General features: G+C 38.5%; 1 protein-coding gene across 15 annotated transcripts in view; it reads left to right on the top strand.

Annotated features, from left to right (window-relative positions):
- CLOCK (clock circadian regulator) overlaps positions 1-14868 on the top strand; it is a 66793-nt gene extending 51925 nt beyond the window's left edge. For 13 of the 15 annotated variants that reach the window (XM_066316984.1, XM_066316976.1, XM_066316972.1 and 10 more), the window contains 9 exons: positions 9-84; positions 967-1108; positions 1485-1585; positions 2473-2562; positions 4185-4343; positions 5673-5879; positions 6935-7143; positions 7438-7714; positions 9265-14868. In XM_066316984.1, the coding sequence (XP_066173081.1) occupies positions 9-84; positions 967-1108; positions 1485-1585; positions 2473-2562; positions 4185-4343; positions 5673-5879; positions 6935-7143; positions 7438-7714; positions 9265-9441 (1438 nt within the window). In that variant the 3' untranslated portion in view covers positions 9442-14868. The remainder of the gene's footprint in view (positions 1-8; positions 85-966; positions 1109-1484; positions 1586-2472; positions 2563-4184; positions 4344-5672; positions 5880-6934; positions 7144-7437; positions 7715-9264) is intronic. The other 2 variants (XR_010743404.1, XM_066316982.1) reach the window with 2 other exon arrangements.
- Positions 14869-18532: the final 3664 nt, after the last annotated feature.

The raw sequence follows: 18532 nt of genomic DNA on the forward strand, positions 1-18532 counted from the left end.
TCTTCCAGTTATGCAGAAGTCAGAGCAGAAAGACGACGAGAACTTGGTATTGAGGAATCTCTTCCAGAGATAACAGCAGATAAAGTGAGTGTTTGATATGATTTTATTTTACATCTTCACATACTAAAAATAATACGCAAGCAAATACACAGCAGCAAAAAGTATTTTGTCCCATTTGTCCCAAAATTCAAGTAATCAAATAATTATTTGATCTCTGAATAATGTGACTATTGAAAATGATCAAAGAAGTCTCGAAAGAGTGTTTAACTGTGCTCTGCCTATAACCCCTTTTCTTTCCAGGAATTGATGTGCATGTAGTTATAACTAGTAGCACCCATAAGTTTTTATTAAGATCTAATTTCTGCAGCATTAGATTCCTAAATAAATGGTCTCCCTCACTGGAAATGCCCATAATCTGAAAAACCAAGGTCAATACATCAAGAAGGAATTCGCAGTAAGAAAATAGGAGCTATTTAATTGTGTGACTCTGTCCCACTTCTTAAAAGTATAAAAAATTCATTTTGAATTAATGAGCTTGGAAGCTCAATGAGTCTTATCAGCTTGTGGAGATGATCTGACATTTTTAGTCTGACAGTTCAGAAATATTTTCTTTTGGCACTTTCACAAGTTTCATCTGTCGGTGCTCCTAGTGGAACAAACTCATCCTTTCTCAAAAGAATAAGCAGTTCACTCATTACACTGTTGTTCAGAGTCATTTCAGTGGCTACAGAAGAAGATCAGCTCAGTAGTCAGTCTGTGGCCTAAGTCTGCATGCATTTTGGTTTCTGGGATTATAGAGCTTTGGCTTTTCAAATGGAAACAGAGCTTACAGCTATCAAACTGGTCAATACTTGTGCATGGTCACCTGTGTAATTAGAAACAAAAAGGTCTGAGATAGTTTCTAAAAGAAATATACTTTGTGTGTTGAGTTAGATAAATGATTGTTGTTTATGTGTATCTCTTCAGAGTCAGGACTCTGGGTCTGACAATCACATAAATACAGTGAGTCTCAAAGAAGCACTGGAAAGGTTTGATACCAGCCCCACACCTTCTGCTTCCTCCAGGAGTTCAAGAAAATCTTCACATACTGCAGTATCGGATCATTCATGTAAGCACCAACTATTGAAAATAGAATTGCCTTCCTAATGAAGGCTTTCTCTACCTAATGTAATTAAATGCGTAAGTGGCAATTAATAATCATTTTATGAGAAGTGTGCAGGTGAAAATACCCTTCTTGATGGTTCAGAGATCTGCAGGATACTCTGAATAAGACTTTTACTTCTAGGAGTACAGTATCAGAGAAAAGTACATTCTATTTCAATCCATCAGTTTGCAATATTGGTGGATAGTCGGGGGGAAAAAAAGAGTCCAAACCTTAACAATTTTTTTATTCATTACATGCTTCCTGTAATTAGATTATTGCATTACAGAATTGAGATAACAATTAATATATTTCTTTCTGTTCTTACTCTCAACATTGTCAGCAACACCAACTAAAATGACAGTGGACACTAGCACTCCTCCAAGGCAAGGCTTATCTGGTCATGAAAAGACTGCACAAAGAAGATCATCTCTGAGCAGTCAGGTAACTTCAGAGAAAAATGTTGTATTTAAACAGTGGAGTTCACCTTTAAAAGCTTTTATTAAATCCATGTAAGCTTTGTTTTATTTCTTTTAAAAACACATTTTAAACTGTAAGAGTTTCTCTTGGAATATGTCTCTTAGAATTCCATCACCAGTATGCAACTTTGGTATACTAGATTTTAAAGGAATACAATAATTAAACATATATGGATTTAGGTTTTGTCCTTGGGATTTGCAAGAATGTGAATGAATCTCAGCTTTCACTCACATGGAACTTCTTTCTGTGATTCTGGATTTTTAATACATACACACACACACACATATATATGTAAAATTGCCAGTGTAATGCTGTGTGTGTCCCTACAGAGAGCTCATACAAGTTTCTGGCTAAGAGTATTAGTGGATTATTCCATATCCTTTCTGAAATCTTTGTAATATGAGAAATTGTCATGCTTCATGTACTTGGTGCTCATTTTCCTGTTGAACTAATACATTCACTTCATAAACAGAATGCTTATTAAAATATGTTAAAAATCGTTAGTTTAAGAATAAATCAAAGGTGTCAACTTCCAAACCTGTTGAAAAAGTCTTTCCCTTAATACAATTAAAACTTCTAAAATACTTGTAGTTGCAATTTCTCTTTTATACCTACTGCTTATCTATATTTTTGGCAGTGGAAAAGTCACGTATGTATTTTGTAGATAATCAATTGCTCTCATTTTCTTAATTCCCTAATAATTAAGGTTAGATATTTCAAGAAACAATTCACTAGTTTCTATTATATGTTCATACTACGCTGTTTTGGATTTGACACTTAAAAGAAATACTTCATGTCAGGTATGAAGTTCATTCTCTTATAATTATGGAACAATTTTTTTTTAATCCTAGTCTTTAAGCTCACAGTCTCTTGGACAACCAGTAACACAGCCAGCAATATCTCAGCCTGCAACTTTACAGCTCCAGTCTGGAATGACTCAGGTATGGATTTACTCTGTTTATTGTTCATAATTTTTTAAACAGTCTGATTCTCCTAGAGAACAGCATTCTCCTGGAGTAATGGGCTGCTTGTGGCTTGGATGGATGCACTGTTCACTGAGTGAAAAGCAGTTTGGATGGCCAGGCCCAGAGAGTGGTGGGGAGTGGAGTAACATCTAGCTGGCAGCCAGTCACTCGTGGGGTTCCACAGCACTCAGTACTGTGGGCAGTCTCATTTGATACATTTATTGATGATGCAGACAAAGGGATTGAGGTCACCATCAGTGAGTTTGCAGGTGACACCCAGTTGGGTGAGAGGGTTGATCTGCCACGTTTCAAGTGCTGTGTTCAGTTTTAAGGCCCTCACTGCAAGAGAGACATTGAGGTGCTGGAGCAAGTCCAGAGAAGGGCAGTGGAGCTGGTGAAGGGTCTGGAACATGAATCAGACAAGGAACAGACAAGGAATGTTTATGGGAGCTGGCTGGAGAAAAGGCTCAGGGGAGACCTCCTGAAAGGAGGCTGTAGTGAGGCGAGTGTTGGTCTCTTTTCTCAGGCGACAGGGACAGAGTGACAGGAAATGGTCTTGAGTTGCACCAGGGAAGGTTTGTGTATTAGGAGAAATTTCTTTACAGAAAGGCTTGCCAGTAATTGGAACAGGCTTCAGGTCATGAGCGCAGGCTGACAAGGGAATTGGTGGAGTCACCATCCCTGAGGGTATTGAAGAGCCATGTAGATATGGCATTTAGGGACATGGTTTAGTGTTGGACTTGGCAGTGCTAGGGTAGTGGTTATCCTTTATTATTTTAAAGGTCTTTTCCATCTTAAGCAATTCTCTGCTTCTATATTTTGAATATAGTGTTAATTTCTCTTTTAGAAATTGAGTCCTTTGGTGCCAGTTATTCTCTAAAAATGAGCAAATTCTGTAATTTGACACTTTTCCTTTATTTTCTCCTTCCTGTTATTTGTGTGGATGTAGTCTTCAGCATTAGCAACATAGATACAAAAACAGTTAAAGCTAAAATATTTTAGGACATGAATTTAAAAATCCATCAACACTGCTAGCAATTTTCAGGCATATGCATATAACACAAGGCTGCTGGGTCTGTGAAATGCTTCTGTGTAATAAGAACAGAATATAAGTATCAAAAGGTCATACTGACTTGGGGCATGTAGCAAATGTCTGAGGAAGAACAGAAGTGGCAAATACTTTCTCTGTGGGCTCAGCCTTCTGCTTTTTGTGACTGAGGGTGTTCCCAAGTTGTATATTTTAGCTCTGGGTGAATCTTTTTTTTCTAAACTGGCACAATTCTAATTTTTAACATGAGAGAGCTTTAACATCCACAATGCCATATAAATTACTAAGGTTATGTGTGTGTGTGTGTGTGTATGATTTGGACATCAGTCAATTTCTTGTGCTATGGATTTTTTTAGTTCACCAATTCTCATGGATCAATTAAATGTTGATTTGGTGATGTTTTCACACTTGTGAATTGGTCCTCAGATTATGGTTTATTAGCAATTTCAAGAGCAATGCTTGATTTCTTTGCTTCTGTGGAGGACTGTACTTCTCTCTTGTAATAAAATGTCATTTTTGCTCAGCTTTTAATTTATTCATTGCACTACAGCCTGTGTTTCAGTTTTCAGCTCAGTTAGGAGCTATGCAACACCTAAAGGACCAGCTAGAGCAAAGAACACGAATGATAGAAGCAAATATCCACCGGCAGCAGGAAGAGTTGCGTAAGATTCAAGAGCAGCTTCAAATTGTTCATGGTCAAGGACTCCAGGTGAGTTAGTGTAGCAGGTTTCATCTGTAGAGAACATGGGCCTGTGAAATGTGTCATGGGCACACCTAATTCCACAACATGATCCTCCATGTTCCCTGTCAGTTGCCATCTGGGCCTCATACATCTAAAATCCACAGTGTCTGATGCTGCTGGTGCAGATGGACCTGATGTTTTGCTGCTGAATGTATCTGGAAATGCCCCAGTGTTGAACAGGTCAAGCCTAGCTTATGACTTGGCCTAATTAAATGGGAAAGGATGGAATGGTTGTTAATTCTTGCAAAGTTTTGCAGCTGTTAGAATATTAATCCAAAATCTGCAAGATGAGCATCTGGGTTTTTTTTCTGTTAGCTCTGAGGATGTTAAATCCATGTTTCTTGGTTTATTAAACTATCCTATCAGGCTGAATGGCTCTACTTTGTATGCTAAACTTGAAGGAGCTACTGAGCCAGAAACACAAAAAGTCTAGAGAGTACATTGCGAAGTCTAGCAGCTGAGTACCTGATTTCTGATTTTTTTTTAATCAGTATGTATTTTTCTATATTTTTCATTGTTTTTTCAGCAGCTATATTTGGAAAAAAAGAATTACCCAATTGGGTTTTTCCAGTTAAAAGGCCTAAACAAAAAAAACCTGATCACCTCAAACGAAGATACATTTGAAGGAAATAATTTAATATTTTCAGTCTGGATTGTGACTAAAGAGTAGAAAAAATACTTCCTGGAAGTATTGAGTACGTTGCTTAAATTCTGTTGAAAGAGTAGGAGTTTCTGGTGTGTGCCATTTTCAGTGTTGTGTGGTGTCTAGTGTAAACATGCCAGCAGCAGACTCAAAAGGAGAGATTCACAGCTCTACTTCCTTGCAGTATGGAGGGACCTTGTTCAGGAATGTGAAAATTAGAGAAAATACTTCACTGCTGCACATTCTGTCTTGTTGTAGGCTTAGGCCTAACTTTTTGTAAAGAACCTAATCATTTCCTGCTGAATTCTGTTTATTACAACAGTGTTGGAAAGTTCAGTGTAATCATTTTGATCTCCTGATTGTCAGGGAAGATTACATTCTTGGTGCTGTGTCTGGATCTAGTAATTCAGAGATTTTCTTCACCTGATTCAGTGTTACTGCAGAAGGTCCTACAAATAGAACTGTCATCTCAAATATGTTTTGTCTTTAGATAGTTGTAGACTGCATTACTGGTTAGTCTCTAAATGGTGCTTTTTCTTTAAGAACAAATATTGAATGTTAATATTTAGAACTCTAGAAATCAGGATTCTGATTCTTACCAGTTAGAGTTTAGTCTCTGAATACTGACCCTATAACTTGTGCAATTTTTTAAGATGTTCTTGCAGCAGTCAGCTTCTGGACTCAACTTTGGTTCTGTGCAGCTTCCTTCTGGAAATTCTTCAACTGTTCAGCAGCTTACGCCAATAAACATGCAAGGTCAAGTTGTTCAGAGTAACCAGACTCAAAGTGGGATGAACACAGGCCATATAAGTACTCCACACATGATACAGCAGCAGCCTTTGCAGAGTACTGCAACACAGGTAAAGTTCTGTTACTATTTCCTACTGGATAGAAATAGTTCTATTACTGATATTCTACTGGATATTTGCTCAAAACCACAGCTGAAACACAACAGCTTCCCTGACATTCCCCTCTTATGAAAAAGTGTTTGAGATTGCTTAAAAAATCATCAGCAAGGGTAGCAGCAGAAGCCTAATTTAATATTAAGTGCCAGCACGACAAAGTTCGTTGGCAACTCTACTGTTTACAGGACAGTTAAGGCACAACAAGGGAAAAGCAAGCAGCAACAAAATCCAGGCAATCAAAACAGAAGTGAACTGAGAACTATGTAGGGGAGTGTGTTTATTATGTGTATTTCTGTGCATGTGATAAAAGGACAGCGAGGGCAAAGATAAAAGGGAAAGTGGCCTAAAAGCTTAACAGCACTGAACTTATACATTAAACCTAATAATGTAACAAAGAAAGAGCTCTTAACTTAAGGAGTAAATTTAACCCTAATAGTTTAGAAGAATAGTAGCACTCTGCAGCGTGTATCCCCACAGAAGCTGGTTCTTCATGCTGAACCCTTTTGACCATTTGTGTATGGAGACTCCATATACATCTGATCTGTGATCTCCCTCCTCTTGTACCCTTTCCCACATTCCATATTTTCTTTCTGAGATTTGTGAAGAGGCAGACTAGTGATGCATTTTACGCTCTGAGCAGTAGGCTAGTTCCAAACTTTCAAGTAAGAAATTCTTGACATTATGTCCACATTTTAGTCTAAGTTGGGCACAGAGGTGGTAGAGGAGTAAAAAGATAATTTTGAACAAACAGTATGCAAATAGCTGAAAAATTCAGGGAAAAAAATAACCTGAACAGGAAAAGAAATTAAATGTAAGAGACTCAGATGTCCAGTGTCCTGTCTCACTTCTAAATCGTCAGTCAGTAGAAATACCTGTGTACTTTGAATTAAGAATTCATTTGAATAGAAAAAAACCCACCACAGTAGTTTTGAACTGTGGGCAGTGACAGTGAGGAGAGCAGCTGTAGCACTTGGCTATTTTCAACTTACTATCTCAAAATTTCTTTTCAGCATAATCAACAAAATGTTCTTAGTGGACACAATCAACAGTCTTCTCTTGCCAGTCAGTCACAGAACACAGTCTCAGCACCTTTGTACAACACTATGGTGATCTCTCAGCCAACAGCAGGAAATGTGGTGCAGGTTCCCTCTAGCTTACCACAGAACAACAACCAGAATGCTGCTGCAGTAACCACTTTTACACAGGACAGACAAATCAGGTAAATCTTCAAGACCTATATTTAAGGTAACTTTTTATAATGGTATGCTTATGCATCTGCACCATATAGAAAAGGCACTAAAGCAGCATTACAAAGATAGTGTGATTTGTCTTTCAACTGTATGGATACAAGCCTTGAAACTAAACTGCCCAAAGTAACATGTTTGCAGGGTTATTGAAACCCATGTTATTATAGCAAAATATGACTTTGAGAAATCTGCCTTTTTCAAGTGATGCTTCGTATGTTTTTTTTTTTTTCTGAAGGGGTTCTCCAAATATCTTTTTCTATTAACAGATTTTCCCAAGGTCAGCAACTTGTAACAAAACTTGTCACGGCCCCAGTAGCGTGCGGAGCAGTCATGGTACCAAGTACTATGTTCATGGGACAGGTGGTGACAGCTTATCCCACTTTTGCTGCCCAACAGCAGCAGACACAGACTTTGTCAATAACACAACAACAACAGCAGCAGCAGCAGCAGCAGCAAAGTCAGCAGGACCATCAGCAGCAGCTCACCACAGTGCAACAACCAGCTCAGTCACAGCTGACCCAGCACCCCCAGCAGTTCCTACAGGTAATGAATGTAGAGCTGTCTACAAATTTTTCCAAGTCCTGGCACTTTTCCTAGCATTGCTAGGTTGTCCAGGGGTGCTTTAGCTGAAAACAAAGCACTTAAAATAGTAACCTGTGAAAAAGCTCAATGCATGAGGTAAGTTTATTCTGTGGCTGTTTTCTAAAATCCTATTACTTAAAAGAGAGGTGTTACTGTGTGCATTGTCTGTCTGTCTGTCTTACATCTTTTTCCCTTTGAATTGCTGCTCTTAATTGACTGTAGGATGAAAAAACAAATGTTTCCTTTAAAACCGTTCACATTTTCTTTCATTAACTTTCCATGTTAATGCAGTAAGGTCTGAGAGATGATGGTTGGTCTGGAAAGCAGCACACAGCCCAGAGCAAGACTTGTTCCAATACCATGAGGCATGAAATTCTGTCTTGCAACAAGTAACTTTGTAAGCAGAGAGCAGGGAAGAACCTTATTTTAGTGGAGAAAGAAGAAAGATAAGGTCAAAAGAGAAGGAAGACAAAACCCAAGGGGTTTAGAAATAGGAGATCTCTAAAAGAAACAAGATAAAAAGGAATTGATGGGGAAATCTGTTGCCAGTTGTTGATTCCAATTAATTCCTGGTGCATGGGTCACCCAGCATCTGGAGTTGGTGAAGGAGATGTAGTAGTGACTAGAACTCTAGAGAGGCTGTTTAGCAGGTTGGTAGTGTCCATATCTCTGTTTCTAAATTTGAAAGTTTATACAATTCTGACTTAATTCTGGTGAAACAGATATGTGAAATATGAAGAACTCAAAAGCTTTCTTTCTACTCTAGAATTTTGTTCCAGGCAAACATCTAGTATTTTTAATACAAACTAATAAAATGCTAGAATTAAAAGTGAAGCAAAGGACTTTAAAGACTTTTGTCTTTAAAAAGAACAGAAGTGCCTTTTCTGCTTCTGTTCATTGGGGCATCTTACAGTCTGATTCTGTAGTGGAGCAGTTGATGTACTTTACTTTCTGCTGCAGAACATTTCAGGATTGAGATGTCCTAGAGCATTTGTACCCATCCTTCATTGTTTTCCTTCAGTAATCAATTTTTTTTTTTCTAAGAATACTGTTAAAACTAAGTTCCATTTCTAGTAGTAGTAAGTCTCCTTCAGAGGGGATCTTTGGGTCTGCAGATGCACCATTTTCCTTGACTGTGCATTTTATCTGTGGGGAATAAATGTGATCTGTGCCAAGTCATGCACTTTTTTCATTTGACTGCAATGACAGCTACCTACACTTATTCAAATAGATTCCTTGTGCCCTGCTATGCTTTTGTGGTTTGAAATGAAGACAAATTGCCATGTGTTCCCACCTATCACCACAGAAATTCCAAAGAACAATTACAGCTGCTTTATTACTTGGTCAGATGCACTGCTTAAATGTATTAGTATGAACAAATCTTTGCAGTGTTTGCTCAGTTTAACTGGCCAGATCCGAAATTTATTTTGATTGAACTCTTACAAAAAGTTCCAAAGCAGCTGGGCCCACGTTAAAGGGAAAAATAATTCTCTTCTATTTTCGTGTTTTAGACATCCAGGTTACTTCATGGAAATCAGTCAGCTCAGCTTATTCTCTCTGCTGCTTTCCCACTACAACAAAGCACTTTCACTCAGTCCCACCACCAGCAGCATCAGTCTCAGCAGCAGCAGCTGTCACGACACAGAACTGACAAGATGACTGATCCTTCCAAAGTTCAGCCACAGTAGTGTGGGCACTGCCTCTTGTTGAAGCAAACTGCCAGGAGGGGCTGCCCCACAAACAGTTGCACTGAAGCTACAGAGGTAACAGTACGAAGGCTTTCGAGCCACCATGGTGTTGAGATCTACTTCTAACTTCTGGAATCTGTTAAGAAAAGCCACAAGATGATGGTGGGGACATGGCCAACTTTTGAGAGTTGCCCCAGTTTCTATGTTCTAAAGGATTTGCTGCCATGTTGTAATTTGTCCAGGTGAAATCTCCAAATGTGACTGAAATGAGAGTGATGTTGAAAATAATGGTATTTTTATCAATCCTGTATATTTTTAAAGTATTAAAATGGACATGGAGCAATTGTTTTGAATTAGCAGGAAAAAATGCCAGAAATATAGTCCAAAACCATCTAATTTTTTTTCAGATGATTACAGGACAGTAAATATTTTGAAAATGTTGTGTGAAATCCAGTTCTCTGTTGTACAGATGCTGTAAAATATTGTGTATATGTCTGCATAAAAGGAGAAAGAGCAAAATATTTTATATGATGCATGAAAATGTAATCTGTTATTTGTAGGTTTGAATATGTTTCCCTAAATTCTCACGCCATACTCAGACTAATGTTTTTCCTCTGTTCTACCCTTTTGTTTACAACATGATGCATCATTATTTTCACCCTTAATGTGGGCACAAGTCTCTTGTTTGTGCTTTGTCCGTGATGTCAGGGTTTGTTTGGTGAGGTTATAGTGTGTTGGTTAGTTGACTGCTTGAAGTTAAATTATTGATGAAGCTGTTTGAACTGGTGATCATGCATCAGGGTTCAGGACATTCAGATTCATAAATATCATTCATCATTTCATAATGAATTCATCATTTTATTTGAAAAAAAAAATAGGAATTTGCACTGCTTTCTTGCGGATGGTTTGGAATTTTATTCCCCAAAGCTATCTTTTGATATAGTTCATAGTTGGAAATATTTATGTAAAAGGTTTAAAAAAAAATGACAGTAATTTTCAAGAATGTTTCAGTTATAGGAGTAATTTGCACAAAAAATTATATTTACATTTAATAACCTTTTGGGCACTTTTTAACCACTTTCTCTGTGGTGAGAATTGTAACTTGTTAAACCATGTTGGAATCTTTTTATTCTCCTTCAAAAATTAGTCAGAACTAATTCAGGGTCATTTTAACAACAACAACAAAACCCATAGTGCCTTGATTTTAATTCAGGTGATAATGTTGAACATCTTGAATTACAATGTCTTGAATCTGTAACCATTTTCAATTTTGAAGTCTTAGCACATTGTCAACCAAACTTGTGTATCTACTTCATAGATATTTCTGTATTGTGTTAATTTTAACAGTGGTCTGAGTTGAGACCATGAATATTTTTGACTGGTACTCCCCCTCAGACAGCAGCCAGAAATTAGGAGTCTCAAAAATCTCAGATCTTTAAGGTAATACTCTTAAAAAAAAAAGGCAAAAAGAAAGAAAAAAAAAAAAAAAAAAGCAATCCTTTAAAGACAAGACTCCTTTTGCTGAAGGAAGAATAATAAGCTGATTTTTTTTTTTTAATCATTTTTGGAAGCATTTGGCGTGTGTTTAGGGGGAGATCATGATTGCATTTAACACTACCAGGTATTGATTTAAGAGCTATCACTGAACTAAGACTTCAGAAGGCAACTTTACTTTATAAAGAAAATAAAAAGTTCCAACAGATATGTGCTATTTAAGTAAATGTTGGTAGGTTTTTATGGTACTAGTTTGTGGAAACCAGAACTTCAGAGGGAAATTAACAAATACTGATAGATCTGATAATTAATTAAAAACAAAAAAAAAAAATAGCAAAAGCAGTTAAAACTAGTGCTAGGGAGAGAAAGCTGGATTAATCTTGAATACTAAGGAGGAGTTGAATGAATGTAACCAGATGGTGATGGTCTATTTTGTACTGTGGAACAGTTTGATTGTATTACTGGATGAACCAAACCCGCAGGAGGTAATACCAGTTTAGCCAAGCCTTTGGTGCTGTTGGTTACGTTCTGGGGCAAGCCTTGGCCTCTGCACGTGTCCCAGCATTAGACCTTTGTTATTCCCCAGTCATAAAGCAAATGTTTGGCACCAAAAAGCCAAGCAGTGAACAAGGAAGGAGAGTGTGAGAAACACAGTACCAAAGAGAATCAGATTGCTCTCTGCTCCAAGAAGCTTACTGCAACCTGGAGCAAGGAACAGATGCCAATACCAAACATAGCAAGGAACACTTTCCCTTCTTTAAAGGGATTTCTGGCATTCTTCAGGCTGGGATAATTGTCAGAGAGCTGTTTCTGTGAAGTTCTATGTAAAGAAATCCTGCCTTGCTCTGCTGTCCCTACCACTCCATTCCACCTGTTTCTATACGAAGCTGCATTGACTATAGAGGTGTGTGCTATCACTTCTTTGCCTAATGGAAAACAGGTTAGATACAAATTTCTTTAACCAATTACAGTAAAAATATAGCACTAAAAAAAGAAAACAGGAGGAGCTTTAATAGTGCTGTTAGAACTACTGAATAGTGGTAAAATACGTGTATTAAGCTATTATACTGAGAATTACAGGAATTAGAGATACTAGACAGACAGTTAATGATGCAGCTTTTTATATAAAGCTTCATTTCAACTTCTCTTCCCATTCTCCCCTCCCCAAATACTCCGGTGTGCTGCTATAGGTCTGTCAGTAAAAAGGCTAAACTAGGAGAGAGAAATTAGATGGTGAGATAGCGTGGCTGCTGAAAGACAATATAGAAACATATGCTTTGATCAAGAAGCTTTTTGTAGCCTCAGAGGGAGGTCATTCAATTACAGAACTCCCAGCTAGTAGAGAAAGGATATAAGATGGGGAAATTCTAAGGAACTGGAAAACTACAGCACACATTTGAAGACTTCCTGATGTGAATCAGGCAAACATTACAAAAGACAAATGTGTAGACCTTGGTACCAATTGTGTGCAAGTATGGAGATGCTTTGTTCACAGGTAGTGACTAAAAAATGTGTATTTACCAGGTCTGCAGTTTCCCCTGTTGCTGAATCGATTGCTCAACTGTCCTTGAGTTTTAGTGAGAAGAGGACCAGGCTGTTGCCTCTTTCCTAATCAGCCTTTTGCTTCTGCCTGACTCATTTACTACAGACTTACTTGCCACATCCTGATAAATAGCATGACCATGAATGCTGTGATGCTGCAGAAGCATCATCTGGAGCAGAAATATTGCAGAACAACTCTGACAGAAGGGAAGGAGTCTGTTAAGGGGAGGATCATATTTGTGAAGAAATGGGCTGGTGATACATAATGGAGTGAAAAGGATGGCATTTGCACGGTGTTTATGAGACAGACATTGTCTGCAATGGGTGAGGCTTTGAAGAAAAGTGTCTGGGATAACTTCAGAGAGAAAAAAGAATATAGCTATTTTTATATTATATTTAATATATATTATATTTGTATATAAATATGAGACGATTCTAGTAGGAGCTCTCCATATGCCTTCCACTTCATCTAGAAGGTTTACCTTCTGCACTACGGTTCCAGTGTGTCACCACCTTCTGTGGGCATCTTGCCTACTGCCAAACACCAAAATTAGTAACCCAGCATCCTTACAAGAAATAGGTTTCATTTCAGCTTTATGTAAAAATGAATAAAGTAAAGATATATCAGGCAGTTTTTCACAGGAAAAAGAAATTATCTTAAGACTTAAATAGCACTTTCTCTTTTTTGGTTTTTTGGTTGGTTTTTTTTTTTTTTTTAGTAATAACAAGCACTTTACTGAAAAGACTATTTGAAAAACAGTTTATTTCTTTAGTCAGTGAAACTGTTAAAAAGGGGGGGCGCATCGAGGAATAACAGATAAAGCTGTCAAGAGAGACATTTCTGGAAAATGTTTCTTTATTACGGTGATCCTTTGAGGTTTAAAGTGCAGGATTTAAAAGGCTTCTAAAACCCGTTGCCTTTGTGTTTTCTATGGCCAGGGGAAGGGATTAGGGATGATAGCTTTCTTGGAAGGAGGCTTTTTGAGTTGCACAGTTGCCTATGAGAGAGAATCATCCGGAGGCTCATTTGCCTGCTCCATAATTCTAAGTGTCCCTTAGGATTATAAATTGTGTGAAAATGTTCTGAAGGTTTAAAGATGTGGCCTTTTTCAAATGTTAAAGTCAATTCAAGAATCATTTATATTTTCAGAGATTTAACCCAGGTATTGTTATGAGTGTTTTAAATGTCATGGCATCAGGAGATGTCAAACTTGTCAGATTCATAAGCTTCTCTATTTGAAATAATTATTAAAATTAGATGTACAGTCAGAGGGCTGGAAAACGGTTATTTTGATTAAAAGGGAAAAGAGACTAGTTTTAATAATTAACCTTTTATTTTTTTACTTATCCCTGGTGGAAAAAAAAAATGAAGAGAAGGAAATGAATTTGGATTAAAAAAGACATACTTAAGTCATAGTAGATGAGACAACTGTGAGAGAACATTTGAAATTGTCTTGGTTGTCCATGAGACTGGGTAGTTGCTTTTTCACTACCATGAACTTTTAACACTACATTCCGTGTCTTTTTCTTTTTTTGTCTTTTTTAAACAGGTGATTTTAAACTCTGCGATACTTCATGCTATGCCATCTGCATGAATTTTGCCAGCATGATATGCTATATTCAAAGAAAGTATACCTAAATAAAAAGGAAAGGGGGGGGAACAAAACACTGTGTCTGAAAAAAAATACTTTATGGCCTAATAACAGAGACCCCAGCTATGACTGAGAGATGCTGCATTAATAGACAATCAATCAATGGGTAATTATTTATGAAACACTTTTGGGAATGGTCTTAAAGATGTAACTGCTTTGAAAGCAGTTGGTGAGTTGTCTTTTTCTAACAAGAAAGGTAAAAAAAAATATTTATTTTCAAATATATCAGATTGAATTTTGAGTTTTTAAGCAGTGTTGATTTCACAGTGGGTTTCAGTTTTGTTTTGTATTTTTTTAACTGGCATTAGATTTATATACGTAAAAGAAAACAAACAGAAAAACCCTAGTGCCGTTCATATTGACGTCAGGAAATGTAGATACAGTTCCCTGGTGTTCATGTGACCATTACTAACTGTCAATTTTTTAACTGAATAAATGTAACTCATTTAAAATTTTGCTTTCTGTAGCTTCTAAGGTTCTAGAAGTTTTTTTTTTCTGAGTTGCTTGATGTCAGTTTTATCCAAGTTTCACAGTGAAGCGCTCTTACCCTTCCCACGACTGTACCAAAGGCACTCTCTCTCCCCCACCCACAGAACTGACTTGTGAGAAGTTGCTTGATGTCACTTTTACCTTCTCTCCCAGACAAATGACTTGTGAGATTTCAGTAAAAATGCATACTGTATTTTTTCCTTGTCTTCTCTCTGTATCTTTATAAACTGATGCCCCACTCTAAAGGCTAGAGACCTCTGATTTGTGTATTTACATTACTACCGTGGAATTTACTCACGCAGTACTTGATTGAGTGTGCACAACTTAAAACTGCTTTCACACCTTCCTGTCTACAATCCCTGTTCTTGCCAAAGGATGGAGCAGCACTGCAGCCGGTTTGGATGGGCAGAACCCTTCCCTCACTTTGTGTCATGGGCAAAACACCCCTCTCTTTAAATTGGTGCCACTCCCCTCACTGGGTGTTTCTTCTGCTGGTGAAATGTCAAAGAATAGTATTCTAAAGGAATAGAGGTCTGAAATGTTGGCTGTGCCGTGGAGCAAGGAAGCAGAGACTTGAATTTAGCTGCAAGCACAATTTGTTGAGAGCATGTAGCTCCTGTCTGGAAGAGCTGTGTGATAATATGTAACCTGTCAGGGTGGTCTGACCCTCTTTTCACTGATCAAAGTGTAAACTTTAATGATTCCAAAATGAATTCAATGTTCGGGGAAAGGAGGGCGGGAAGAAAATTGGGTAATTGAAAACTGAATGCCTGAGGAAAATGATAAATACATTTTTACAGTCTGCAGTACTTTTTTTTTTTTCTGTAATACCACACCGGATGCCCAGAGGAAGATACTGATCCTTTGAGTCTGAGAATTAAATAGTACTTGGATGAGTTTATATTACTTCTATATGCCATGAGGCCCCTGTGCCCCTGGAGTGAAACAAAATCAGCTGTAGAAGTGCTGTAGCTGTAGTTCAGAATTGCCACCACCCATCAGTGATAAGACTGAGAGCATGTAGCAAGCAAGATTGCCAGTTTTCCTAAAACTGAACTTTGGAAACAGCAGTGTATTTTTCATAAACTTATCAAGAAGAAGAGCAGTAATTCCAACTGCTGCCACACCTGAAGCAATTCTGTTAAATGGCATTTTGCTGTCCTGCAAAAAACCCCCATGTTTATATGAGAATGAAGCTGTTAAGTACTTGTAAAGATTAGCAATCCAAAGGTTAGTTGCATTTCTGACTTAGGCATTAGTGATATAAATTCCAGATTTCAGCTGTTTGAGGGTAACATAAAATGGCAAGAGCCTTACCAGCATTCTTTGTAGCACACTGTCTCTCTCACTGTCAGACCCTTTGGCAAATACTTTCTCCACACAGCTATCAGTGATGCCCACACCAGTGGGGAATGCTGTGGAAAGGAACCCTCATCTCCACTAACAGAACCTGTAGCTGTCACTTGCCAAGGGTGCTGACTTCAGGGGCCATACAAGGTCATCCCTGGAAAAATGCCACGTCAGTACCCCGAGTCCATTACATCATTATTTCCATGGCTCTGGAAATAAAGGATAACTCGGATTATGTTAGGATGAAACAGTCTGATCCTCTCGAGTCAAGATGTGATTTTGGTTTTTAAATACACAGTATCCGGGACAAACATGGGAGTACACTGAACTACCAACCTCTTTCTAGAGCCAAAACCACTCACGTGAATCCGGTGGCAGTGTTCCAGAGCTAGCTGAGCTGGAGGGGCAGCTGAGGTGAGTGCTCAGAGAACACAGCCCCTCTCTCACTTCCAGGTTTTCCAGCTTGGTGTGTCTCACAGATCACAAAACAGCAAGCCCAGGCACCAGCACACACACACCTGCTGGCATTACCCTAGGAAGAGCAGGCTTGCTGGTGACCTCCTCCTGTACTTTGCTTCAACAGGTTTCCTTTGAAAAACTGTCCTGGCAGGATGGAAGATTAGTTTACCTTAGTCTTGGCTAATTGCACTTTGCCGTATACAGAGTAATGAGCCAGGTTTTACCTAAGGATTGGGAATAAGGCACCTTTAAAAATATCACAAACTTTTCTCATTGTAAACATTTCAGAATTTTCAGTAGAACTGACCATCATCTCCATGTTACTTCTATTGCCTGGAAGTGAGGAATTGCTGGAATTTGCACTTGCAAACCTCTGCTGTGTGCAGTGTGCAGTCAGAGCTGTAAATTCCTGTTTTAGATGCTGCTTTTGAGGCTCCTTTGGTAGCAGCTGACATCAGCTGTATCCCCCCCGCAGGGAGAGCTGCAAGATGGATGGAAACCTGTGGTGGAGAGTTGCCCATTTCCCATGTTACAGATACAATGGTCTGCAGAACCTTCCCTTTAACAGCTGCTGAGCTCTCACTCACTGCATTTCACCTTCTCCAGCTACAAAACAACAAGAAAGTGCACAGGATTGTGGCAATCAAGGCTTCAGCTGGTGACCCTTTATATAAATGTCCATGCACTCTATATTGCCTGTATCTCAAGTATCCAGGTGTTCTGAGACAGAACAGTAGCACACCCCTCTCTGCTGGCAGTGTGCTACAATGACAAGAAGTCTGATAAAAACTAAAATCCCAGCCCCTGAACCTGCCAGCCAGTGAGAGCTGGCCTGGGTGCAAGTCCTTTGAGACACTGTGGAGGGACGAGGCCAAGTCTGGGCTGGAAACTGCACAGCAGACAGGGCACTGCTAAGACTGTGTCACTTCATCCCTCCATCACTTTCAACAGTCTTTCCTCAAGTCCCAACTCAATTCTTTAAACTGTAAAAATTCCAACAGGCACTTGACAACGTGAAGTCAATGTAACTAGTAGTAACTACTAAGCACCTTTCGTAACTTGTACTAAAATTTCCATCTAATTTCATGCTGGACTTCAAACAAGTCAGTGTTTGTGCTTTAAGAAAAAAACCACCAGAACAAACCATCAGAAAACTACTCTAACAGCACTATTCAAACTAACCTGGCAGCTGGTCTTTGAAAGCAGCCAAATACATGGCTGTGTATGACTGGGCAAAAGCAGTTACTTGGCATCTGTGCAAGTTTGTAATAGTAAAATAGAGATGTGGTATAACACTCACCTCTACAAACCTCTTGAAGAGTTTCATTCTGTTGATCCTATGATCCTAACTTTTCATATCAAAAATAGCATTAAGCAGCACCCACGAACTTTGGAAAGCTCCTACAATTAAAGTATGGCAAACCAGGTTGGCTTTTTGGATTTTGAGAAAAAAAAATCTCCTTGTCTTTTCCCAATTACATTTCTGTTCCTAAAAAGCAGAATCAGGTGGCACCACAGTTACCCTGCCTGGGATGGATCTGTATGAACACCCAGCAGCACCACTTCTGATTAAAACAAGCAGTTGTCTCACAAACTGTCAGAAGTTTAGGCTCTTTCCTGCAGATCCCTCTTCCTGCCCTATGTTAACATGACCTTTGCTACAAAGGTAGCACTCCCTACAGGAGTTGAAATGATGAACAGTGTGGGTCCTCAGACTGGAGGAAAAGAAGCTACAGATTTTACTACAAAGTTTGGTTAAAACAAACAAACAAACAAACAAAAAAAACCCAACCCAAACAGAACTCCTTAAGACAACCCACAAAACCCCAAACCATACAGTTCCTTTGGGCCAAGACATGAACTTGCAGACCTGGAGCCTGAAATGGCAGCCTGTTTTCATACCACTGTGCATACCTTGCACTGCTCTGGCCTTAAGAGTTTGAGAAATGTGACATTAAGGGGTTTTCTGGAAAGAGAAACCTAAGAGAAGGATGAGGGGCTACTCAGTTTCTGGTCTACAAATGGAATGGTCAAATCTGTAATGCTCCATAGTACTTCAGCTTCAAAAAAAAAAAGGCAAATTCATACCACCTTCCAAGACTGCT

This window comes from Sylvia atricapilla, chromosome 4 (genome assembly GCF_009819655.1).
Source record: "Sylvia atricapilla isolate bSylAtr1 chromosome 4, bSylAtr1.pri, whole genome shotgun sequence".
NCBI lineage: Eukaryota > Metazoa > Chordata > Aves > Passeriformes > Sylviidae > Sylvia > Sylvia atricapilla.